Source organism: Pongo pygmaeus, chromosome 4, assembly GCF_028885625.2.
Source record: "Pongo pygmaeus isolate AG05252 chromosome 4, NHGRI_mPonPyg2-v2.0_pri, whole genome shotgun sequence".
NCBI lineage: Eukaryota > Metazoa > Chordata > Mammalia > Primates > Hominidae > Pongo > Pongo pygmaeus.
The window spans coordinates 34,464,027-34,491,691 of NC_072377.2; the positions used below are offsets into that span (position 1 = coordinate 34,464,027).

Consider the following 27,665-nt stretch of genomic DNA (forward strand, 5'->3'; position numbering starts at 1 on the left):
ACACACATGGCTTCTCTCACACATGCTATTACACATGATCACACACGGCTTCTCTCTCACACATGCTATTACACATGATCACACACGGCTTCTCTCTCATGCATGTTATTACACATGATCATACACATGGCTTCTCACACACATGCTATTACACATGATCACACACGGTTTCTCACACACACATGCTATTACACATGATCACACACGGCTTCTCTCACACAGGTTATTACACATGATCACACATGGCTTCTCTCTCACATACATGCTATTACACATGATCACACACGGCTTCTCTCTCATGCATGTTATTACACATGATCATACACATGGCTTCTCACACACATGCTATTAAACATGATCACACATGGCTTCTCACACACGTTATTACACATGGTCACACATGGCTTCTCTCACACATGTTATTACACATGATCACACACGGCTTCTCTCACACATGCTATTACACATGATCACACACGGCTTCTCATGCATTTTATTACACATGATCACACATGGCTTCTCATGCATTTTATTACACTTGATCACACACATGGCTTCTCTCTCATGCATGTTATTACACATGATCACACATATGGCTTCTCTCTCATGCATGTTATTACACATGATCATACACATGGCTTCTCACACACATGCTATTACACATGATCACACATGGCTTCTCACACACGTTATTACACATGGTCACACATGGCTTCTCTCACACGTTATTACACATGATCACACACGGCTTCTCTCACACATGCTATTACACATGATCACACATGGCTTCTCATGCATTTTATTACACATGATCACACATGGCTTCTCATGCATTTTATTACACATGATCACACACATGGCTTCTCTCTCATGCATGTTATTACACATGATCACACACATGGCTTCTCTCATGCATGTTATTACACATGATCATACACATGGCTTCTCACACACATGCTATTACACATGATCACACATGGCTTCTCTCTCACACACGTTATTACACACGATCACACACGGCTTCTCTCTCACACACACATTATTACACATGATGACACACATGGCTTTTCTCTCACACAATTACACATGATCACACATGGGGCTTCTCTCATGTTATTACACATGATCGGACTCATGGCTTCCCTCACACACACATGCTATTACACATGATCACACACATAGCTTGTCTCACACACACGTGTTATTACACATCACACACGGCTTCTCTCACACACACGTTATTTTACATGATCACACACAGGCTTCTCTCACACACAATTACACATGATCACACATGGCTTCTCTCACACATGTTATTTTACATGATCACACACATGGCTGTGAGGTAATAAAGCCTTGTTACATAGAGGTTATGTCAAAATGTAAATAAATTGATATCTTTTCATAAACTTCTTTTTATAAATATAGACATTCAATTTTTTACTGCAAGTTTTCCACACACACAGCTCAGGAGTGAAATAACTGATTTAAAATGGTGGCAGGTCACACCCTTCTTCAAATCATTAGCTGTGTCAGATCGCCCTGATATTTCTCCCCGTGGTACTTGACACATTTTATGAGATAATTCTGGGTTTATTCCATATCCTGTGTTCGTCTTTGATTTCCTCAAGAGCAGAGAACAGGTCTGTTTTGTTCATTATGGTATCCCCAGCAAGTATCATGATACCTGGCACCTAGTAAATCCTCAATGAATATTTGCTAAAGGAATTATTGAGTGAATAAACCATACATACTACATTTTGTGCTGCCTGTCTGCCTGTCTGCTCAGATCTATTTCCTTTGGTGCTCTTTATCTTATGGGGCTACATTTCCAGGGTTCCCTTGTTTTCCGGCTTCTAGGTAGATTTGGCTAATAGGAGACACTGGTAGGAAGACGAGGGGAGAGAGAGAAGGAAAGAAGCCAGGATATTTCCCTAGATTTCTTTCTTCTCCCTGAGGTATTACTGCTAGTGTCTGTGTCTCCAAGGTGGGTGCAGCAACTTTGGCTTCTGGGTCCAGGTAACACCAGCTTTCCCATCACCCCTGCAACCATAGGAGTGGTCTTGGCTTTCTAGTTTTGTTCCTGTCAGGATTGCCTCACTATCTCCTGGGCTTCTCTGCTCTTTCGTCACCAGTGGAATTCTTTATATTAAATTTCCTCTGTTTTAAAGGCTTCGAGTGGGTTATATTTTCCTTGCTGGACCCTGAGTTCAAATGAAAAGTCTGAGTTGTAGGGAAAACATCTTTTTAAATTATTATTATTTTTATTTATTTATTTAGAGACAGGGTCTTGTTCTGTTGCCTGGGCTAGAGTGCAGTGGTGCAACCCTAATTCACTGTGGCCTCAACTCCTGGGCTCAAATGATCCTCCTGCCCCACCCTTGAGTAGCTAGGACTACAGGCACACAACACCATACCTGGATAATTTTTTATTTTTATTTCGTAGAAACGGAGGTCCAGCCAAGTTCCCCAGGCTGGTCTCGAACTCTTGGCCTCAAGTGATCCTCCATGCCTGGGCTGGAAAACATAACCTTATGGGAAAGTTCCTAAAAATGGTTGAAGAACAAGACTGAAGGCTAGAATATGAAAGCTTAAATTCTGATTCTGCCCCTTCCTAGTTGCATATTCCTGAGCAAATATTTTCAACTGGTATTTCTAAAACTGTGCCAAGGCACCCAGGGCATTAGAGTGACCTCTCAAAAGTATCTCAGAAGATTTAAAAATTTGAACACATAAACACAATGAAACAACATCTGTCAGACATCACATGAACTACTAGTGAGGTAGTTTATGCTTTCAACGTAAGATTGCACTATAATCCTTCTGATAATTTCATATTTTTGTAAGACTGGGTTTTCCAGTCCGTCTGATAAAAAATCAAGTACTATATGGACATCAACATGGAGCAGAAAATGAGGGCAGCAGTGTCCAATCTCATTCCAGGTGAGAAGTTGCACAGTGTCCAATAGGTGCATATATCTCCTTAGTAAGTAGTTGTGATTAACAATGAAATAGAAATGAAAAATATATTTTCTTTTTATTTATGTGTATTATATTTTTCAAACAGCTAATAAGTTGGTAGGACATAAGTATTTAATTTGTTGGGACCTAATTATTTATAAATTGAATGGTTAGATATTTCTTTTGGCCTAAGCCACCATGAAAAAATCACTGAGGTGCTAAGGGAAACGTGAACTAAGAAGCCCTTCTGAGTCTCTGTTTTTTCAACTGTAAGATGAAGAAACCTGCTCCACCTTCCCCTTGCGATTGTTGAACGGCAGTTGAGATACTGCGCATAATGGACCTTATGGATGGCCTATCCAACATCCATTCTCTACTCCCTCCACTCTGATGGCACCTGGATTAGATTGTGGAATCTACCCCTTCCTCACATGCCTTTAGGAAGTTGAGTCCAGGGAAGCTCCAGGAGCAGGCTGGTTTTATGTAAAGACAATCCCGTCTTCTTTGTCAAAGACAGGTATAAGAAAGGCTTGTAACTTAACTCAGTCCAAGGAGACACAAAACGACTTGCTGGGGGGTCCTGAGATCTTTATTTCTGGATGTTGCTGTGTGTGGGTATAAGATCCAGAACTTGCTACCAGCCTGAGAGAAATCAAACACATGGAGAATGGAAAGCTGACAGCCCAGAGACCTACAGGGAAACAGGCCCCAAGTGACTGGATACAGGCAACCCTAAAACTGACTGTCCCTCTGGACTCTAGGTAGTGAGCCAACACTTTTCCTCATTATTTTGGATATTGTTTTTTTCAGTGGAAGGCATTCTGATTCAATATAGGTGAAACTTTTTTTTGCAAATTACAAAGTGTGATATAACTGTTGCTAAAGTTTGGAATGTGCTTAGAGGGAGATCATGAACACCAAGACAAAAGGCCTGGATGCAACCAATCACTCTGTTTCACGTGACTTTTATTTATCACCATACCATCTGTGGCATTTCACCATTTTCTACATTGTAGAATCAAGAGTGTAAATAAATGTATATTGATGTCTTCAAGAATATATCATTCCTCTTTCACTAGAATTTGCCACCTTCAATTGCCTGCATCTCTTCCACTCTCCTTAAAACTTCCTATTTTCTCCTTACCTGTCCCCCTTACTTATTTCAAAATCTACAGCTTGTCAAAAGTTAACTGCAAAAATAGAGGTGTAACATTTTTTTGCACAGGGTCTTAGACTCTTCAGAAAAAGTAAAGTATGGGTCACTAACAAAAGCTACTAACCTTGCTTTTATATATTCACTCTTTAAAAGTTCACAACCTAAAAAAACAATTCTTCATTTGAACATTTTGTGTAAAGTCAACTAATTACAGAAATCAATCCTCTAAGCTAGCCTGTTTATTTACAGATTTTTGCCAACTAGCTTTTATCCTTTCCCTCACTGGTCCATTCAACAGATTTTTTTTGACCACCTATTATAACAGTAACCAAGGTAAAAAGATTTGGTTCATATCCATTAGGATAGTGCTACTCAAAGTGCAGTCATTGAACCAGAATCATAATCACCTGGAAGCTTGGTGGAATGTGGGTAAGACCCACATTCATGGGTCTTATCCTAGACCCATTGCATTAGAATCTCTGGAGGTGGGGCTCAGGAATCTGTTTTAACAGTATCTCCAAGTAATTATTTTGCTTGCTAGAGCCATTACTCTGGGAACATAATGGCCTAGTGAACAATTTTGTAAAGTATAGTAAAGGCAATTACTATCCTTGTAGATGTGTACAAAGTGAGATGGAAACCTACAAAAGGCCTTAAGAATAGGAGCTAATACTGAGCACCTAGGATGTTAAGGCACTTCACAGGCATTGTCTTAGACACCACAATGATAGAGTGAGATTTGAACCCAAGGCCCTTCTGACTCCACAACTCATAATCACTGTACAAAACTACCCTAGGGTTGAAAAGCACAGGAAGTTTCACAAAGAAGGCTGTGTTCCAGCCCAGTCTGAGTTTGCTAGATCAACAGGCTGGAGCAAAAGGGGTCTTGATAGTCCTGGAAAATAATGATACAGTATATAGAAAGGAATGGCAACAAGAGAGACCATTGCACAGTTAGAAATTTCAGGTAGTCTAACGTAAGTGCCAGGGAACAGGAGGACAGGGATGGGACTGGACAGCTAGATAGAAGTTTTATTGTAAGTAAAGGGTTGATATGCTATGTAAATGAGTTTATATTCTACTCTGTAGGAAAAAAGACCACCACAAGATTTTTGCAGGACTGAAAATTCAGTGTGGTGTCAAAAACATACCCAGTGGAGTAACATGATAATAATAATAAGGCAATGATACTAGAGGTCAAGGCTGATAGGGCAACTGAACCAGAGTCTTGGGAAGAGATAAGAGGGGCCTGAATGAAAAGCGCAATGGGGGATAGGCAGAGGGAATGGATTCAAGTGCCGTTAAAGTAGAATTGACAGCACTTCACTCTTGAGATGTATTCATTTAATAAACATTTACTAAGTTTCTACTATGCACTTGGCACTAGGTCTAGGAACTAGGGATTTTACAATGAATGAACACACAAAATCCCTCATAAAACTCCCATTCTAGTGTGTGTTGGTGGGCTGGCAGGGGTGCGAGGGGAGACTGGGGTTAATAAGCAAATAATGTCAGTAGTGATATAGGGTACAAAGAAAAACAAGATAGGGTGAGGGGACAGCAAGTGATGAGGTCGCTGCTATTTTAGACAGAGGCTAGGAAAGGACTCTCTGCAGAGGGGCAGTTGGCAGTGGCCTCAATGAAGTGAGGATAAGCTGAGGGCCTATGAGGGTGGAGAGAGGCATGGTGGGAATGGAAGCAAGAGACTGGTAAGACAGAAAGACTTGCCTGGCAGGACTCAGATGATGGCACAATCTGAGAAAAAGAGGCATGTCAGTGAGGCTAACAGGCAGCTGCACAGAGAAGCCCGGCTCCCAGCAGAGAGGGCTAGATGGAAGGGTGGGAGTTATCTGCCGGAAACCTGGAGATCATCTGCCAGCATTCCCATTCGAAGACACTGACTGAATGATTTCCTGTCAAATTAAAATGGTCAGACTTCTCTATTTCAGGACATTCATTCTGTTAAACAATAGAGCCAAAAATATTTCAAGGAGTCACAAAATGCTATTTAAATGGTATTTAAAGGGTTTTCATGGAAGCATTGCACAAACTTAAAAGCACAAGTTCACTTTAGGGAAAAAGAAAGCTTTATTTCATAAATTACATTATATTAACCCATTCAAAATATGTCAAGAATCTTAATATCAACAAATATATTGTATCAAGCAAACTGGAAGGCAGAATAACTACCAAAATTTAGTATAAATACCCAAAGTATTTATAAATCAAAAGCCCTAATGATAACCATTTTTAGAATTCAATCATCACTGTAGAATCAGAGTCCATAATTCTTTTCTTGATTAGAGTGGTAGGACACTGCAATACTGTTCCTCCACGTTTCCATGCATACAATGTTATGTGTTACTCTACACTGTAAATGCAGTATTCAAATTCACTTGAGCTGTGGGCCTGGAAGTTAGAGACTAGCTTTTACCTTATTACTTTCAATGATCTTATCTGAGTTAAGCTGATAAATCTCTTCGCGGCTGAATCCAAATTCTTCAAGTATCTCCTCAGTGTGTTCTCCTACAAAAGGATCCCTTTTGAAAGAAGGGATGGCTGGGGTGTTTAACAGCAGAGGTGCAGGGCGGGGACTCACGTCCTGCTCCTCATTGGTGATAAACGAGCCCCGTTCCTTGTGGTGATCATGATGAACAACCTCCTCAAGAGTGAGAACCGGAGTCACACAGGCATCTGCGCCGTCAAAGATTTGACACCACTCTGCCTTCGTCTTCTTTGCAAATACATCTGCAAACTTCTTCTTCATTTCTGGCCAATCATCCATGCTCATCTGATTGGGAAGTTCATCAGACTTTAGTCCAAGTCCTGAGGAAAAATACAGTTTCTTAAATTATTATGCTTTGAACAGAGCAATTATAATCAATAAAAATGAATGCTGAGCCCACTGTACTATGCAAAATAAGATGTTCTATAAGGGCTTCTCAAATGAGTCAAGAGAAAAAAATGTAAAATCAGTTTAAGGTTGGAGCCAAAGGCTAAAGAGGGCAGAGGTAGTCAGACTTGTCACTACTAAGATTTTATGATTCATATTTCATCAAAAGTAGTCTGTTTTCAATGGTCTGGTTTCCAGAAATTGATTTCCTACCTCTGAGTAGATTTTGAAAAAAAATTTCCCCAGGGTGTTATTACCAGTCATACTGAGCTAAAATAACTCCCTATTTTCTATAATGTATTCAAACCTTATAAAAAAATAAAATATAAACAATTTTACACATGGCCATCTCAGTTTCCAAGGAAGAAGCCTGAAGATAAATTATTTAATTCAGGATTGCAGTTTTTTAAATACATTCATTTATGTTTATTTTGTTAAAATAAAAGAGCTGGAATGGCCAGGAGTGATGGCATGAGTATAGTGCAAGCTACTCGGGAGGCTGAGGCTGGAGGATTGCTTGAGCCCAGGAGTTCAAGGCCCAGCCTGAGCAACACAGCAAGACCCCCATCATCCATTATCCATCCACCCATCCATCCATCCATACAAACATACATACATTTTAAAAATAAAAGAGCCCAAAAGGGCTTTGCACTAGGATAAAGGACTTGTAAGGTAACCAAAGACTCACGCAAATTGTTCCTATAACAAACAAAACAGAAACTTATTAGCCAGCCAGTCAACAGTGGGGCATGCAGACTTTCCTCTCTGGCATGAAAGGGACTTGAAGGGCCCATCAAGACCACAGTGCAGAGGACATGACAGCAGCTACCTGGGGATTTAACAGGAAAGGTGGCCTCTCTAGCTCTTGACCCCATCTGTGTTTCCTTTACTGACTATGTGGGCCTACCCCTGCAGACATGCTCAAACTCCAGTTCTGATTAAATTATACCCAAAGAGCAGGGCCACTTTACAATAGTTGGTGTAAATGTCCTTTTTCTTCCCCACATAAGCGCATTTTTAAAAGTGCATGGCTAAGTGTCGAATGATAATGAAAGGCCTTTTCTTTATGCATCACACTGTGTGTAAGTTTAGCCAAGTTAATTGAATAATCCTCACTTACAGAATACCTTCCTTCTCTAGCATGTGGACAATCAAGGCTAATTGTAAATTGCTCTGAAGATGGTAAAGTCCCTATAGAGGTAAGAAGACATAAATACTGAAGCCTCTTCTTAAGGTTTTGAGGACTATGAGGAAATAAGAAGAACTAACACAGTTCCAGATTTTTGTAAACAGCCTCCTGTGGGATGTATAAGTACATTTTCTTCTGTAACCACCAGTCTCATTCAAATACCAGGACAGATATGAGGCCATAGCTTCAGGTTATCACTATAATCTACAGGATGTCTTTCACTTGATGTTCTTTCTTGATTGCCCTGAACTCTGTGAGTGAAAGGCACAAAAAATGAGCATTGAGCAAAAAGTAGTGATCTTCACATGCTTTTTAAAACAGTTTCTTTTTATCAGAATGTGATGAGAATCATAACACTAAGTAAAGCTGGAGCCAATATGTTCTCTCTCTAACTTTATAGTTGAGATTACACAGGTCATAGTTTGTATGCTAGAAAAATACTAGAAATCAAAAGCCCCCAGATCCTACCCTAACTCTAACATCCGAATTCTCCCATTATCTACCATCCCTTCGCAGCCCACAATGTCCCATCCTGCCCATGAGCCTGACCAAGGCCACAGGATTAAACACCAGTGGTTTAAGGTGAGCTGTTTGCTGTGCTCCTGACACTCCAATATGGAACTTGGAATCCAGTCCCAAGTCTCAGAATCCGTAATTGTATAAATACAGTTATAGATTGTGGCTAGTTGTTATGGTACAATCACTATGAAATTTCTGGTATTTTAAGTCAAACAGATTTTCAGGAACTAGCCTGGGGACTCAGACACCATTTAAAACTTGGGAAAGCATGTTTTGATTCCAAAAAATAACTACCATACACACACACACACACACACACACACACACACACAGTTACACAAAATGCTTATTCTTTTAAGTACATGCCATAAACTTTACTGCTTTATAATATTAAGTATATAGTAAGCAGTCAAAATTCATGTTGTAAGTATTCAATGATATATGTCCAGGATGGCAATTGTAAACATGATTATTATTATTATTGTTATTTTTGAGACAGAGTCTCCCTCTGTCACCCAGGCTGGAGTGCAGTGGCATGATCTCAGCTCACTCCAAGCTCTGCCTCCCAGGTTCATGCCATTCTTCCGCCTCAGCCTCCCTGTATTTATTTATTTATTTATTTATTTATTTATTTATTTATTTAAGACAGAGTCTCACACTATTGCCTGGGCTGGAGTGCAATGGCACGATCTCAGCTCACTGCAACCTCTGCCTCCCAGGTTCAAGAGATTCTCCTGCCTCAGCCTCCTGAGTAGTTGGGATTACAGGTGCCTGCCACCATGCCCGGCTAATTTTTTGTATTTTTTAGTAGAGATAGGGTTTCACTATGTTGGCCGGGCTGGTCTCAAACTCCTGACCTCATCATCTGCCTGCCTCGGCCTCCCAAAGTGCTGGGATTACAGGTGTGAGCCACCGCACCCGGCCATAAAAATTATTTTCATAATAAAAAGTTGGAAAAAATGTAAATGAACTTGCATAGGGAATTGGTTATATAAATTTTAGTACAGGCAGATCAAAACTATGATATGGCTGCTATATAAAACGGGTGAGGGCGAAGATCTTTTGTACTGACATGAAAGAATGTCTTTGCGATATTGTATAAAAAGCTATAAATTATAAATTTATATAATTATATATATAAATTATAAATTGTAAGACAGAAAATAATTGCTAGGTGTAGTGGCTCACGCCTGTAATCTCAGCACTTTGGAAGGCTGAGGCAGGAGGATCACTTGAGCCCAGGAGTTCAAGACCAACCTGGGCAACACAGTAAGAGCCTGTCTCTACAAAAAAATCAAAAAGTTAGCCAGGCCTGGTGGCACAGGCCTGTGGTCCCAGCTACACAGGTGGCTGAAGCAGGAGGCTTGCTTAAGCCCAGGAGGTCAAGACTGCAGTAAGCCATGTTTGTGCCACTGCACTCGAGCCTAGGCAACAGTGTAAGACCTTGTCTCAAAAAATAAAATAGAATAGAATAATTGTGGATTTGTATGTGTACAATAAAAATTCTTGAAGGCCACATCGCAAATTTTCCCAAAGTGGAAGAACAAAAGAAAATTTTCCCTTCTTACTTTTTAAAATCTGTATTGCGTTTTTTTCCCTAGCAAACATATCATTTTAAATTTTTATTTCATTTTTGAAAATTGTGGTAAAATATACATAAAGTTTACCACGTCAGCCATTTTTTGGTGCACAGTACTAGGGCATTAAGTACACTCATACTGCTTTACAACTATCACCACCATCCATCTGTACCACACAACTCCTGAACTTTTCATCTTTTCAAACACAAACTCTGAACCTATTAAACACTAACTCCCGCTTCTACCTCCCCACAGTCCCTGGCAACCACCATTCTACTTTCTGTCTCTATGAACTTGACCACTTTAGATATTTCATGTAGCGGAATCATACAGTATTAGCCCTTTGGTGACTGACTTCTTTCACTCAGCATAATGTCTTCAAGATTCATCTCTGTTGTAACGTGTTGGAATTTTCTTGTTTTTTTCAGGCTGAATCACATTCCATTTTATGTCTATACCACATTTTGTGTTTATCCATTCATCTGTTGATGGACACTTGAGTTGCTTCTACCTCTTGGCTATTGTGAATAATGTCACTATGAACACAGATATACAAATATCTGTTTGAGTCACTGCCTCCAATTCTTTTGGTTATATACTTAGAAGTGGAATTGCTAGATCATACAATTCTATGTCTAATTTTCTGAGGAAATGCCACGCTGTTTTTGACAGTGGCTACACCACTTTACATTCTCATTGGTAACACACAAGTGTTTCGTTTCCTTACACCCTTGCCAACACTTGTTATTTTGTATTTTTTAGAAATAATAGTTTGAAGGCCAGGAGTGGTGGCTCACTCCTCTAATCCCAGCACTATGGGAAGCTAAGGCGGGGGGCAGATCACTTGAGGTCAGGAGTTCGAGACCAGCCTGGTCAACATGGTGAAACTCCGTCTCTACTAAAAATACAAAAATTAGCTGGGCATGGTGGTGGGCACCTGGAATCCCAGCTACTCAGGAAGCTGAGGCAGGAGAATCACTTGAACCCAAGAGGCAGAGGTTGCAGTGAGCCGAGGTCACGCCACTGCACTCCAGCCTGGGTGACAGAGATCACCCAGCTTTTGAAAATTATCTACTGATAAAACAGCTTTTGAAAATTATCTATTGCTTACCTGATTGTACTATGAGAGACTTGCTATCTCAAAATGTCATAAAATTCTCAGTGTTTTCAGATTTTTTTGTCCTAGAAAATAGCAGGGACGCAGCAGAGTATGTACCTTAAAAAGATTTTGCATACTTATATTCAGAAACTGAAGATACAGATTAAAGTATGGTCTCAAAGATCTAAAACACAAAGGGGAGTAAATTAGGTATGTAATTAGTACTACCTCAAAAATTATTACTATTATTGTTGTTGTTGTTTTGAGACAGAGTCTCGCTCTGTCACCCAGGCTGGAGGGCAGTGATGCGATCTCAGTGCATTGCCACCTCTGCCTCCCAGGTTCAAGTGATTCTCGTGCCTCAGCCTCCCGAGCAGCTGGGATTACAGACACGCGCCACCATACCTGACTAATTTTTGTATCTTTAGTAGAGACGGGGTTTCACCATGTTGCCCAGGCTGGTCTTGAACTCTTGACCTCAAGTGATCCACCTGCCTTGGCCTCCCAAAGTGCTGGGATTACAGGCACAGCCATTGCACCTGGCCCTCAAAAAATTACTACAGATGTGGGGGTTTGTTCAGTAGGACTTGAGAGAGAAGAAATGTACACGTGATTAGTAAAAGTACTATTTTTGTAAATAAATATTATAAAAGAAAGAGAATGCTGAGGCATTTTGGCATGGACTAGGTAGATTAAGTGAAAGGTGATTTAACATGCTATCTCCTATAGCACAAGTCATCTGTCAGCTAAGGATCCTAGGTAAACTTTGAAGGGAGATGAGGGTTAAGGATATCATAAAAGGCTATGGATGCAAAAAGAGGGGGCTATAAAAAAAATCAGTGGAGTTACAAAGTTTAAACTCAGCAGAAGAATACACAGGAGAAGGTGATCAGGAGTTAAAGGGTTGGAGCAATGACCCTGCTAGAAAAATGTCTTGTTTCATTTTCAGTGTTTCCAGAAAGGCTCATTCATTGACGTGAAGTGTGGATGTGAAAAATGAGCACTCCACACATACAGCATTGCTTCTTCATCCGAGGTTTGGCTTTCTGTGGTTTCAGTTACTCACAGTCAACCATGGTCCGAAAACATTGAATAAAAAATTCCAGAAATAAACAATTCATAAATTTAAATTGCATGCTGTTCTGAGTAGCATGATGCATGATGAAACCTCACATCATCCTGCTCCATCCTGCCTTGGACATGAACCATGTCCATCCCATCCACACTGTGGGGCTATCAGCCCATTAGTCACTTAGTAGCCAACTAGGTTATCAGGTTGACTGCTGCAGTATTGCAGTGCTTGTGTTCAAGTAACCCTTATTTTACTTCCTAAGGGCCCCAAGGTTGTAGGCAAAGGTGATGCTGGCAATGTGGATATGCCAAAGAGAAGCCTAACGTGCTTCCCTTAAGTGAAAAGGCGAAAGCTCTCAGCTTCAGGGAAGAATAAAACTCATAAGCCGAGGTTGCTAAAATCAACGGTTAAGAATGAATCTTATATTCATGAGATTGTGAAGAAGGGGAGAAGGAAAAAGAAATTCATGCTAGTTTTGCTGTCACAACTCAGACTGAAAAGTTACAGCCACAGTGCATAAGTGCTTAATTAAGATGGAAAACGCATTAACTTTGTGGGTGGAAGACATAAACAGAAACATCTTCCAATTGACAGCAATCAGGTTCAGTACTATGTGCAGTTTAAGGCATCCACTGGGAGTCTTGCAATGCATCCCCCACAGATAAGAGAGGACTACTGCATATGTTTTAAAATAACAGGATACACCAAGGAAGGGAGTTAACTCCAGAGTGGCAGAATGAGAGCCTTCAAAAACCGGCATTAAAGCAATGAGAACACTAACAACTGTTGGAATTAACTTTTTCATAATTCTGGAAATTAAAAGCTTGCAGCAATCCAAGGAGCATTTATTCAAGAAAAACAGCTGAATCTCAGTAAGAGCAGTGAGCTTTGTGGTGTTAGAACTTGGCTAATTTCATCCCTCTCCCTGTGGTAGCCTTGAAAAACAACTTCCTCTCAACTCTGGTCAGCTCTGAAAACCAGCAGGAGAATAGCCCTGAGAGGAGGAAAAGAAGTTTGGAGCTTGCCCCAAAACCCCATCCCCAGAGAACTGTCATTATTTAGCCTGTCTGGCAGCTCCCTGAAAGGCTCCATTCTCAGGGCTTGTCTTTCTGACTCAGAGCTCACTTTGCTCTAGCCCTAAAATGTTGATTTAAAAAAAAAAAAGGCAATATTTTATCGCAGCTGTCTTAGGTGGTGTTATTTATTGCAGCTAATGAGATGCTGACCAAAAAACTCAAAAGAATAAACTGGGGAATGGGATATCCATAGGGGGCTTTGAAAAACTCCAACATATTCCTGAGAACTTTTTTGCAACTCCTGAGAAGGCCACGCACAAGCACACATGCAGGGCAGTATGAATGCCTGGGAGAGATCTGTAAAGGCCCTCCTCTCTCACCTCTGGCTGACCTTGAGGCTCTTCACAAGCAAGAAGTTAAGGCATACAGTGCCTCAGAAAAAGATGGGAGATTTATTGGTTTAAGGCATTTAAGGGCCAGGCGCAGTGGCTCATGCCTGAAATCCCAGTACTTTGGGAAGCTGAGGCAGGAGGATAGCTTGAGGTCAGGAGTTCAAGATCAGCCTCAGCAAAATAGCAAGATTCTATTTCCACCAAAAATAAAAAATTAGCCAGGTGTGGTAGTGCGTGCCTGTAGTCCCAGCTACTTGGGAGACTGAAGCCGGAGAATCACTTGTATCCCAGAGTTCAAGGCTGCAGTGGGCTATGATCACACCACTGCACTCCAGCCTTGGCAACAGAGCGAGAGCCTGTCCCCTAGATTAAAACAAACAAGCAAACAAAAAAAAAGGCATTTAAGGACATTTCTGTCCAATCATTAGCTGAAGCTAACTCAGCTGACTTCGGTGGCTGCACATGCCAAAGAATACAGATTTAATTTAAGGAAATCATTAAACAAATAGCAACAATAACAAGTCTAGGACTGAGGGGTCCTGAGGAGTCCTGGGAGTTGTCACATTAAATTATTTAAAATGTCCAGTATTTTTTTTTAATTTTATACATTTATTTTCATTAAAACTTATTTAAGTCACTTTGGACCCAGCATGTCCTTAGGTTTTACCCATTCATCAAACTGCTCTGCGGTGAGAGAGCCAAGTTCAATGGCAGTTTCCTTTAAGGTTGATCCATTTTGGGGTGTTGTCTTAGCAATCTCTGCTGTTTTGTCATACCCTATATGAGGGTTGAGAGCTTCACCAGCATTAGCGACTAATTCATTAGCTTCTTGATCCTTTCTTTATTGGTCTGGATTCCCACTATGTAGTTTTCTGTGAAGGAAACTGAAGCATCCCCCAGCAGCCTGAGTGTAACATAAATTTTTAATCATCATTGGCTTGAAAACATCCAACTTAAAATGGCCATTGCTACCTCCAACGGTTACAGCCACACAAAACCCCATGACTTGGGCTGCAACGATGGCCATTGCTTCACACTGAGTAGGGTTTGCCTTGCCTGGCACGATACTGTTTCCTGTTGTATTTTCAGCAAGATCAGTTCTCCCAGACCTGGCCAAGGACCAGAACTCAGAAAATGAATATCATTTGCTATCTTCATCAGACTGCAGGTGGCGGTGTTCATGGCTCCACAGAGCTCCACCAGAGCATCATGAGCAGTCAGAGCTTCCAATTTATTTGGAGCAGTGACAAAAGGCAAGCTTTTTAATTTCTGGACAGAGAGGTACCCTTTATGATCTAGATAAACCATTGTGTTCTTCTATAGTTTTTCCGACTATATTTGAATAGGTGAAGTTAATATGTTTAATCATAAAATGCTTTCGGACGTTTGCAAAAACAATTACTCCATCAGATGAGAACATATCAAAAATTTGAAAAATTTAAAAAAACTCATTCCAGCTATATGCAAATAACTTTTAGTATATGCATCTGAAAAGCTACCAAACATAACAATGAAACTCTAAATTGTAGTAGAAATGTAAATGCACTGTGATCAGCTTTCACATCACTTCAGAGTATATTCTAAAACTTCTTAGATTCTACATTATTTATAGAGTGAACTTTAAATTCAAACATTTCTCAGGAACAAAATGACTCCCATCCAATTATTTAATTAGGGAAGAAGAGATCCCAAATTTTCTTGCTAATTTATGGCAGCTTGCCAAGAAGGCAAGAATCTGCAAGACAGGTAATCTGCAAAGGCATAGTGCTATAGTAACATATTCTAACAGAATCTCATTTGCCAAAATCTTTCCATGCTTTGGTGACTTCTGACATTGAAGTGCCATAAGGGACATCTACCAAAGCATAGGAGCTGGTAGAATACTGAATGGAAAGCAACCCATGTGAGATCATTTCTAGGGAAGAGTAAGATCTGGGCACACAGGGGCGAGATTATCCAACACAAGGAGTGAACTGTAATAAAAGCACCGAACATCCTACAAAAGGGATTAGTATTTTTAAAACCCTCAGCTATTTTATAGACTAGTAAGACTGCTGGTCAATTTAAAAGCCATGGAAAATGCCCCACATTATACTGATGGCTATAATTAGGTTAATTAGAAAGCGGCTATATAATAAAAGACATCATAGATTCCAAAAGTCTTTAAAATAGAACCAAAGAACATCCACAGCAAAAGGGGAACTGGGGGAGACGTGTGAAGTTTACTTACCTTTAATCAGCAGCTCGTAGAACTGGGGTTCTATTGCCCCAACAGCCATGAATTCCCCATCTGCCGTCCTGTAAGTCGTATAGAAAGGTGCTCCACCATCCAACATGTTCTGTCCTCGAGGTGCTTCCCACAGACTCGATTTCTGAGTTTTCCACAGAAAAGAACTTAAATATGCTGCTCCTTCCACCTTTGAGAAAACAGAATACAAGACAAATCCAGATAACTCAAGTGTCAAAGCATGAATAATTCCTCCTATTCAAGTTAAAAAAAATTGCATAAAAATTCTTAGAGTATACGAAGATTCTACCTAATTACACAACTTCTCTGGTATTTCCAGAAAGTGAGTTAGAGCAGTTTGGGTTAAAATAACAATTGGCTGCACTGTTCAGTTCCGAAAATACTTTTAAGACTTAGAAGAAATAACCTTTGCTTTCCATTTCAAATAAGATTGGCAAAATGCTGGTGATTTTTAGCTAGGTGAGGGTACATGGAAGGTCACTATACTATTCTCTCTACTTTTTATAATGTTAAAAACTGCTAAGATAAAAAGTTAAAAATTAAAAGTTTTTAAAAATCCATCTTCTGATCTCCATACCTATAAACACACACATATGTATAAACCATACCACATTTTAAAGGTAAATCACATAACAGTAAAATTTGGCTTATTCTAGCTTGATTTCAATCCCAAGAAAACTGTATTTGAGTATTTAATATACGTTGTATTTCATAATCACTAGGAAGTTATAAAATAAACTAACAATATGGATGACAGGTATGTGCATTTTCTGAATCCAGGCAAAGTGGTTTGGGAATGCCACCTTCCCACTGAGTCCTAAAGTCATCATGCCACCTTCCCACTGAGTCCTGAAGTAATTACACAATAAAGTACAATTATTACAAGGCTCAAACTCAAAGGCTGGAGGCACTGGTCTATTTGAAGATGATGTTCTGATCTTTATGCCTTTTGTGAGCCTAAAAGGCTCTAAAAGGTGGTGTCTCCAGCACCCTAGGAGGAAGGCCCTCAAGGCATCCTCGTCTCAGAAGTTACCAATAGAGGAGGCCTCATTTTAACTGCTAGCAATTTCTCAGTTACTGACTGTGGAACAACCACAAAATGTATCTTTGGATATATCCAATTTTCCCTCTTAACTTGAAATTTCATGCACATCTGAATTTATGGCTGTGACATTTATTATCACCAAATAGGTGAGTTCATAAGTGGCCTATGGCAGTGCCTTTTTTTGAGGCTGGATTATGGAGATATTAGAGTTCCATGTTTATACACATACACACATATATACACATATGCGTGTATATGTGCATTTTAAATATGTTTTATGTTTATGTTATTTAAGCACACATTTAAAGGTATCCTATACCAAATTCTGACTCATCAGAGCCTCAACTCATTAACATTTGTTGCTAGACCTTAAAATAAAGCTTTTCCTTCCGATTTTGCATAAATCTTACCTTGTATTTGAAACACTATTAAGGAAAACTTTTGTTCTGCATGGTTCTCCTCTCCTCTTAATTTGTGCTTACTCATACAAAACCAACAAGTTAGCACCTTCAATAAGCAAGTGCCTGCTTTCCGCTCAAGCTTTGCTTCTCTTAGAGCCTAATGCCGAATCAATAGGGCAATAATAGATGAACTGGAAGCAAGCTTGTCATACAGTGCAAGAGAGAGTTTTAGCAGAGAGTTCTGAATACTGTTTATCTGACTTTCATGTTCAGGCCAAAGAATATGAGAAGTTTTTACACACTGTAGTGAGTCGACCTTGAAACAAAATATTTTTGTTCTGCTTCATCATAAATAAAATGCAATCTGAAATTTTAAGCAAGTTTTTAAAAATATAGGGTTTTTTTTTTTTTTTTTGAAATCGAGTGTCACTCTGTTGCTCATGTTGGAGTGCAGTGGCACAATCTCAGCTCACTATAACCTCCGCCTCCAAGGTTCAAGCAATTCTCCTGCCTCAGAATCCTGAGTAGCGGGATTACAGGTGCCTACCACACCCAGCTAATTTTTGTGTAAAAACTCTAGATATTTTTAACTTATCTCTGTAACTCAGGATTTTCCTAACATCCAGTCAAAATGAAATATAGTAATAAACTGAATACTGAAAGCGATGAGACAATTACCCATAAACTCTAACTTCCAGTGTTTGTGTTTAGCAGAACAGCTTCATTGGTCTGACAAAATAATATATAAATATTGACTATATAAACATAAAATGTTTTATGGTAATAAAATACCCCTTTAATCTGTTTTATATATATTGAACGTCCTGATGAGACTGCTGAAAAATAGACATGTTAACAGAGTTACAGGTCCAGTTGGGCCCACTAAGGACAAAAACAAGCTCTGGTCTAATCCTTAGCATCAGAGGAGGGTACAGGACAAGAAATACAGCAGGAACCCTCCTCGTCTCATCATAAGGCCTAGCAGTGGCTATTCTGGCACACGGCTTCTCTTGCCCCATCACTCATACACCATGCATGCCAGTCGAGAGCCCCCTGACACAGGGAAACCACAGCCTCAATTTGCCACTAACCTTTGATATTGTTAAAAGAAAAACTTTAGACAAATTAATTTAAGAGTTTAACTGAGCAACGAATGACTCATGAATTGGGCAGTCTGTGGAACCAGACTAGGTTCAGAGTGACTAGTGTAGTCCTGTGGCCAGAGAGGACTTATGGACAGAAAATGGAAAATGATGTACAGAAAACAGAAGTGAGGTACAGAAACAGCCGGATTGGTTACAAGTGGGCCTTTGCCTTGTTTGAACACGATTTGAACAGCTGGCTGCCTGTGATTAGTTGAAGTACGGCTGCTGTGATTGGCTGAGACTTGCTGCTTGTTACAAAAGTAGGTTACAGTCTGTTTACACATCCAGTTAGGTCACAGCTCAATATGTAAGAGAAACCTTTAGGTGGAACTTAAAATACTTAAGGGGGCAGCTTTATGCTACAGTTAATTTAACAACACTGTGCTCATCATGTGGGCTCAGACTGAGTGTAAATACAGCAAAACGCACTCCATATTCCAGAGTTATCTTAACTACAGTTTCCAAGGAAACAGCACTACAATAAGGCAGCCTCCAGCTCTTCACAGGCAGGCCCAGGTCTGGAATTCTGCTGCTAAACAATGTGAAAACTTTCGGCCCATTAGAAGGTATCTGCCTCCCCCTAATCAGCTTCTGCAATTGCCTGTGTCACAAGGGGTCCTAGTGATGAAGTAATGACTATGATTTACTGATTCTTTTAGCCTTGTGTAATTAGCAAACACTTACTATCCCCTAATGGAAATATGAACCCAGAAGAAAGATTACAACATTTTCACATACCCTAAAACCTTACTATCTTCTTTATTTTATTTATTTATTTTGAGACAGGGTCTCACTCTGTCACCCAGGCTGGAGTGCAGTAGTGTGATCTCAGCTCACTGCAACCTCTGCCCCCTGGGTTCAAGCAGTTCTCATGCCTCAGCCTCCCAGGTAGCTGGGACTACAGACGCGTACCACCAAGCCCAGCTACTTTTTTGTATTTTAGTAGAGATGGGGTTTCACATGTTGGCCAGGCTGGTCTCGAACTCCTGACCTCAAGTGATCCACCCACCTCAGCCTCCCAAAGTGCTGGGATTACAGGCGTGAGCCACCATGCCCAGCCAACCTTACTATCTTCTAATCATTATATAATTCTGATTAGCTACATTCTGCTGAAAGCAGCAATCACCTTTTATTTATATTTGATGATAATCAATTGCATCTCTTCAGTAAATTATTCAAATTATTACTAGAGACGTATCTAGGCTCAGATTCTCCTTAACACTCCCAAGGCTCCATGTTTGCGCTTAGTTCATTCCTTTTGGACCCCAGGGACCATGCCCATGGGGCAGCAGGGGAAGTGGTTGAAAGCAGTGGCTTTAGGGTCCAACTGCCTGGGGCAGTGCTTCGGACCCTTTCCCATCATCTCCTTTAGAGGAAGGCAGTTAACCTCTCCAAGCCTTCAAGTCTTCAATGCCAATGACAGTAGCACGTCTCCCTCAGGGAGTTGTGTGGATAACAGAAGCCCTGCGGAAGGTACTGGTCTTGAGTTTGGCGGGTACTGGTGTAAATCCGGTGCTGCTATCTCATGCAGCGACTATGCCATGACTACGCCAAGAGCTGGCCCACAAAAGATAAACCACACTCCCCTGCCGCTGGTACACACTTCAGAGAGGGCACACTGGAAATGTGAGATGTGCCCTGATGACAGTGTCCCACAGGCACACACTCAGTATAGGGCTGGTCATGATTCACCATGAAGAGGAGAAGGAAGCGCAGGCTGAAGCTTTGGAGATGAGGGGGTTTCTGGTAGAAAATGGATTTTGTGAAGATCATCCAGGACCCAATCCAGTTGACACTCAGTTTCTAAACTCTTGAGGTATCCACCAACATTTGACCCTCTGACCATTCCTTTCTTTGGTTTCCATGACAACACTAGATTCTGCTTCTCTCCTTAGCTGTCCTCAGCCCTTGCTTCTCTTTTCTGCCCACGCATTCCTTAAATGCTGGTGTTCTATCCCCTTTCCTAGTGGATCACATAGTCTCATATGGCTCCCAAATAACTCCGAAATCTGTTTCCAGTCCCTAACCTCAAGTATCCCACCTGGATATCTGAAAGGCACTTCAAAACTGAAAAGACCAAAACTGAGTTCCTTTTCTTCTAGTAAAAATAATCACAATGACAAACTTTTACAGAGGGCCCACTGTACGCCAGGCACTGTTCCCACACTGAACAATGGATGAACTCATTGAATTCTCATAGCATCTAACAATGCTATGAGGTGGATGTCATTATTATCTCCATTTTACAAAGGAAACTACAGCACAGAGAGGTTAAGTAACTTGCCCAAGATCACAGAGCTAGTAAATGGCAGAGCTGGGACACAGGTAGTCAGCTACCACTCTATACTCTGACCACTGTGTTCAGCAGTCTTCCCTCAGGACACTAGCAGGTTATCCAAGCCAGAACCGGGAAGCCAGCCTCAACTTCTCCCTCTTCGCTCCCTGTCAGTCCATTATCAATTCCTAGCAATTTTATATCTCCAATGTCCCTTCAATGCAAACCAACTCTACCATTAACTGCTTTAGTACTTGCCCTGATCTCTTCAGCAATAACCCAGCCATTGGTCTCTCTACCTCCAGTCTTGTCTCCTCAAATCCATTCTTCATCCCACCTCCAAATGTCTGTGAAAATGCAAACACGCAGTGGTGGTGCTGGAGTGGGCTCTCTTACCCACTAGCTGTGAGATCTTGAGCAAATGGCTATGCGTCCGTTCCCTCCTCTTTAAAACAACAACGTATTCCAAATGCAGTTTTGAGAATAAGAAGAAATCACACAGCAAATGTGCTCAGCAGAACATGAGGCAAGCACTCAGTGGATGACAGTGAACAAACAGAAGCATTATGATAACAGAGCATCCCCTATAAAATGCAGCAGGAAGGTTTAGACAGGGAGGTCCATTTGACCTTAGCATTCCTAAGAATTTTCTCTACCTGCTGAGGGAGACTTCTTGAACTTTTTTTGAATGACGACTGCTTGAAAATGATATACTAAGCACAAGAGATACTTGGGGAAAATTGTTGAAATATTTAGGTTGGCAAATATTTGGCAAAACCTGCAATTACTTTTGCACCAACCTAAAACAACGTAGGAATCACATGAGTCACAGAAAGTTTAGAGAACTGACTCCAAGGACAGATGATCAAATATGGCATTCTAACAGATATATAAAAGACATAAGTCTATATTAAAAAGAAAAGGATATCCTTGGTAACTTGGCTTGAAACTTCAAATGTCATTTATCTCTTGTCTTCTTCCAAAAAAGGATTTTAAGCAGCCATATCTTAAACTTAGGGACCAGTGGCAGGCATCTACCCCAATTAATACTTACCATATTTGCATCAATGACCTGACCCTTGCCAGTGCGTGTGCGGTCAAAAAGAGCCATTATAATGCCCAATGCGCACATAAGGCCACCACCAGCAAAGTCAGCCAGGAGATTCAGTGGGGCATACGGATTCTCACCACTTCTGCCAATTTTTGAGAGAACACCTATATCATTAAAAACAAATTTAATGTCTCTTTTAAATTTAATCTCTTCTTAAAATAAATATGTGAGCATCTTAGAGGAATAATCAATCTCTCCAGTAGATACTAAGTGAAAGCCAGTATACATCACTTTTCCAAATCTGAGCTTAGTCAGTAAACTCATAAACAGGCTTTCCCTCAAGACAGGATCCTTGTTTTGTTGTTTTCCTCTCTAAAACCTATTCCAACCAACATTTTCAAATATTGCTAAGTTTTTACTCACTTACTTTTGGAAAAGACAATGATTATTTATTTTGTGGTTTTAAAACAGTAAATGCACTTTCATTCTTAGTAGAAAGAAATGCAAGAAAATACTTGTACACAAGAAAAAAAAGGAATTTAATTTTTAAGTAGATGTGAAAAGCCAATTCTATACCCACTTCTTTCCTCAACTTTTAAATGTGTACTCACAGAAGATCTGAAACGTCCTATAGTCAACAACACATAGTTCTTAGAATTCTGGAATCAGGCCTATCTCACATGTTGTCACAGGCAAAAACTCTAATAAAGTGATATTAGGACCTGAAAACCATGGGCTTTTTTTAGTGCTCATAGAAGTCTGAAACAATGACTCAGGCAATGATTCTCAATATGGTGGGTGGAGATTTCAGGGTGGGGGGGAGAAGTAGCTGTCAGAATCGAACTATGTCAACATTTTCAAACTACAGAGCAACCATCCCTAGTACCCAGTAAGCCTCTTAATTCCTAGCAGGGGTTTGTCTGATAATTGACTCAACAAATGTAGTAAATAAATGATAGTAGTGGGCATGTATTATCCTTCAAACGTGTTAAGGGGAAGGTTGAGAATGATTGTTTCAAGACTCAAACCGATCCATTTTAAACACCCATGCTCTCTTGATTGATTCTGATAAATATTTAAATCTTCACCTTTACAAATTGTTAATCAACATACCTGTAGATCTTGATGGAATAAATTAAAAGTGTAGACTAAATTTTTTTTTCCAACATACCTGACAAAGCCAAATAGTTGATATCGTGGCCAGCTAACCGAGAGAAGCTTCCTGACTGGCCAAATCCACTCAGCCTGGCATAAATAAGCCTTGGATTTTCCCGCTGCAGAATCTCTGGGCCGAGCTGGAGTTTCTCCATGACACCTTAAGAGAAAAGTAACGATCTTCTTAAGAGAGTATGAATTGAGGAGGGAGATAATCCCTTCTCTGAGACAAACATAAAATAGCACCATTGCAAGTAATATTAATAACATTTGCTGTGGGCTAATGGCATGTTTACTGCAGTTAAGGACCCAAAGAGCGCAGCCACCATTTCTGGAATGTGTGGCTTCTTCCCAGGATGTAATTTCTCCCAGTACATCCCTGTTTCCCTCTAGGTTTATCTAAGCCTATTTATTCAATCCCCAGAGCAGGGTCTCATCCCTTTAGTAAATCCCTTTTCTCTCTTTCTATAACGCATCGGTGTTTACCACATCCCACCTTAGCTGCACTTGCTGGTACATGCATACACTTATCTTCCCTATCAGCTCATGAGCTCCTCCTGCAGCATTCACACCTGATGTTTCCACAGGCGCTAAAGTGCCTAGCATCAGTACCTTCACGAAAAAGTTTAGCACCCATCTGTAGAAAGAGTGGTTAGTGACAATAGTACCTAAGAGTTTTCAAACTATCAACAAGTATAATATTTATAGCACAAACCCCAGGTAACCAGCACCTGAAATTTCCTGGGATTAAAAGTAATCAAAATTACATAATAAACTCACTGTCTTTACCTTCCTAAGGCTAAAATAAATCACAGAAAACATCTAGTCATCTACCTAAACACCAGTCACAACTCCTCACCCGGAGGCTATATCCATATTCCCAGCCGACCTTCCTCATAATTACATGACCTTGGACAAGCCTCCCTCATCTTAAATGGAGCATTCTTAAATTATTACATAATCTTAATTATTAAATCATTATTGTTACAAGCCTCAAACACAGCTGTGAGGATTAAATGAGTTAACGCATTTAAATAAGCCGGCTGTGCCATAGGCATTCATTCACCATTTACCGATTTCCCACTATAGACCAGGCAATGCTTTGGATTTCTACTTGAACAAAGTTATTCCGGCAGCTGTCTGAGAATCCACTGAAGTGATACCAGCCCCAAACACCAGTTTTTAAAAGGCTGTCACACCAGTGTCAAGGCAGTTGCAGCAGGTATGGAGAGAAATAGTCCGAGTGGGCTAAGGAGCAAAATGACTGTATTGATGATCATTGAAATTGGATGTCAAAGGAAGACTGGAGTCCATGATGAAGTACAAGTTTGAGATTCAGGCATTCACTGAAATAAATAATACAGAAGGTGGAGATGCTGTTTTAGAAGGAAGAAGGAAAGGCTCAGTTTGGGATTTGTGGAAGCTGCCTGGCGGGCAGCCTTGACGGCGATGCCCAGGACCTGTGTATGCCAGCGTCCGCGGCTCTGAGAGGGGGAAGTCTACAAAAAGGTGAAAATGATGGGAATGGGTAACGGAGCTTCAGGGAGCAGATGCTGAGACTTAGAACGCCAGCATTTCAGGCAGGGAGCGTTAGCCTGGGCCCGTGGATGGCTTGAGGGTACAGCACTCCAAAACGGTAGCCGAATGACCGCCTATATGCAGTTTTCCAGGAAGGGAATCCTATGGCTTTCATTAGATTCTCACAGGGTTCAAGACCCTCAATTAATTAAGAAAGGCAAATACGGAACGTTTCTTAGAAAAAAAAAAAAAAGAGGAATTTGGGAAGGAGTCAGAGAGGCAAAAGGAGAAACCGGGCAACAGCAGTATCTCAGAACCCAAGTTTTGGACAATCCAGTTTGGGATGAATGATCACTAACAATACCCTAGGAGACAAAAATCTAGAAGGCTGGGGCCGACAAGGGTTCTTGCGGCAACAGGGCAAAGGTGTGGCGGGTGCAGCCTCGATCGAACGGCCAGGCCCCTCCCCTCCGTGGGAACTTCCCGAGAGCAGCCCGCGGGGCCCGGGCTCACCGCGGCGGAAGGGCTCCAGCAGCACATCCGACCGCTCACACAGACGCCGCAGCACGGCGGCTCCCCGCGGCTGCTTCAGGTCCAGCACTAGCGAGCGCTTGCCCCGGCCCAAGCGGCTCACGTCATAGCGGGAGCCAGGCCGGTCCACGCGTACCACCCGCGCCCCGAAGTCCGCTAGGACCATAGCACAGAACGGGCCCGGGGCCAGGCCGGAGAGCTCCACGACCGAGATGCCCTGCAGTGCCATGGCGCTTCCCAGTGCCCCCTGAAGGAAACTGAGCAGCCCTTCGCCCCAGCCCAGCGGCCTGCAGGAAGCCCTCCCAAGGTCCGGCGCCGCGTCCCAAATGCATCACCCGCGTCCCTCTTTTGTGGGCCTGCGCGAGCCCGCGGAGTCTGCGCACTGGCGCGCTTCCCCACCCCCGGCCTCCCGGGACCGCCAGTGCCAAATGCACCAGGTTGCTTTCCTTTTCCTGCAACCTAAATTGCTGAGTCCTAAATTGCAGGGACTGACCTTTGGAGCTCCTGCTACCGTCCTCTCTGGACGCTTTTATTGTGACCATGGCGATCCCCAGCCGTTGTACCATTCGAGCCCCTACTCCTGCCTTGCTCTAGGGAAATAAAATAACGTAAACACGTAAGAACAATGCGAAAGCGTTTTCTTCCCTAGGCTACAGATTGTCTTCTTCACCGCCCCTGCTTAGCTAGCTAGCTAGCTGGCAATTTAATCCAGAAACGGCTTGCGATCCCTCCTAGATGCACTCGTTTTGAGTTAGAAACCCTGTGGATTACATGTCTTTTTAAAAAAGTTTAGACTACAGTAGGAAAATTATTTTAGTATCAGAAGAACATCAGGGGTGTAGTACTCATCAGAGCTAAATGAGAGCGCTTTAAAAATGTTAGTTTGTCTTCTGCCATTTCTACAGAAAGCTGCAATTTCAGGTTTTCAACCTAATAAGTGGTATTTAAGAAAAAAAAAAGCAATCGCAAATAGCCCCACTGCTTTTACAAATCATTTTTTCTTTTCTATGTATAGCCTGTCAGGTGGCCTAATGTAATTTTTGACATCTCTAGGAATTTGCATAGAACCAGAAATGAGTGCCAGAGATATGCCTGCACTAATCTTAAGTGGGGATTTATGTATTTCTCAAGCAAGTGATTAAAGCAAAAGTAGGCACGATTGTAATCAAGATCTTTTAGGCAAGAAAGTAATGATGAGTTTTAGAATTATTTTAGGACTCTGTGGCTTTCTCTTCATAGAAATAGAAAAAAGAAATTGTATAAAACCACAAAAAATCCTGAATAGCCAAAGCAACACTGAACAAAAAGAACAAAGCGGGAAGCAACACACTACCAGAATTCAAATTATACTACCAAGGTATAGTAACCAAAACAGCATTCTATTGGCATAAAATAGACATGAAGACCAATGGAATAGAATAAAGAACCCCAAAATAAATCCGTATATTTACAGCCAGCTGATTATCAATAAAAACACCAAGAACATACATTAAGAACATTCTATTCAACAAGTAGTTCTGGAAAAACTGGAAATCCATATGCAGAAGAATGAAACTAGACCACTATCCCTCACCATACACAAAAATCAAGTCAGAGTGGATTAAAAAACTTAGACGTACAACCCAAAACTATAAAACTACTATAAGAAAACAGATAAAACACTTCAGGACATTGACCTAGGCACAGATTTTATGACTAAGACTTCAAAAGCACAGGCAACAAAAACAAAAAATAGGCAAATGGGACTATATTAAACTAAAAAGCTTCTGCACAACAGAGGAAACAACAGAATAAAGAAACAACTTATTGAATAGAAGAAAATATTTTGCAAATTATTCATCCAACAAGTGACTAATATGCAGAATATACAAGAAACTCAAACAACTCAAAAGAAAAAATGAAATGATCTCGTTAAAAAGTGGGCACAGGATCTGAACAGACATTTCTCAAAAGGCATACAAATGGCCAACAGGTATATGAAAAAGTGCTCAACATCACTAATCATCAGGGAAATGCAGATCAAAACCACAATGAGATATCATCTTACTTCAGTTAGACTGGCTATTATCAAAAAGACAAAAAATAACAAATGCTGGCAAAGACGCAGAGAAGAGGAACTTATATATACTGTTGGTGGGAATGTAGATTAGTTTAGCCATTATGGAAAACAGTATGGAGGTTTGTGAGAAAACTAAAAATAGAACTTCTATATGATCCAGCAGTCCCACTACTGGATATATGTCCAAAAGTATCAGGGGAACCCGCCCCCAATATTTCAACGTACGTTCTTTCTATTTTCCCTAAGTGTCGGCCAGTCTGAGAAATGAAGGGAAAGAGTACAAAGAGAAGAATTTTACAGCTGGGCCACCAGGGGTGACATCACGTATCGGTGGGTCCGTGATGCCCACCTGAGCCGCAA

At 40.9% G+C, this 27,665-nt stretch overlaps 1 protein-coding gene across 3 annotated transcripts; it reads right to left on the bottom strand.

Annotated features, from left to right (window-relative positions):
* Nucleotides 1–6,186: 6,186 nt before the first annotated feature.
* Nucleotides 6,187–27,665, bottom strand: AMACR (alpha-methylacyl-CoA racemase). 3 transcript variants are annotated; one of them, XM_063664704.1, is made up of 6 exons: nt 27,531–27,665; nt 25,740–25,836; nt 23,214–23,357; nt 22,046–22,206; nt 16,108–16,294; nt 6,187–6,943 (listed from the first exon to the last, which is right to left on the bottom strand). In XM_063664704.1, the coding sequence occupies exons 2-6, from the start codon at nt 25,810–25,812 to the stop codon at nt 6,534–6,536; spliced, it is 975 nt and encodes a 324-aa protein (XP_063520774.1). In that variant the 5' UTR covers nt 25,813–25,836; nt 27,531–27,665; the 3' UTR covers nt 6,187–6,533. The 3 variants fall into 3 exon arrangements, with proteins under 3 accessions (XP_063520774.1, XP_054344909.2, XP_063520775.1); XM_054488934.2 differs by lacking the exons at nt 25,740–25,836; nt 27,531–27,665 and adding an exon at nt 25,229–25,622; XM_063664705.1 differs by lacking the exons at nt 6,187–6,943; nt 22,046–22,206; nt 25,740–25,836; nt 27,531–27,665 and adding an exon at nt 25,229–25,611 and having other exon boundaries at nt 16,110–16,294.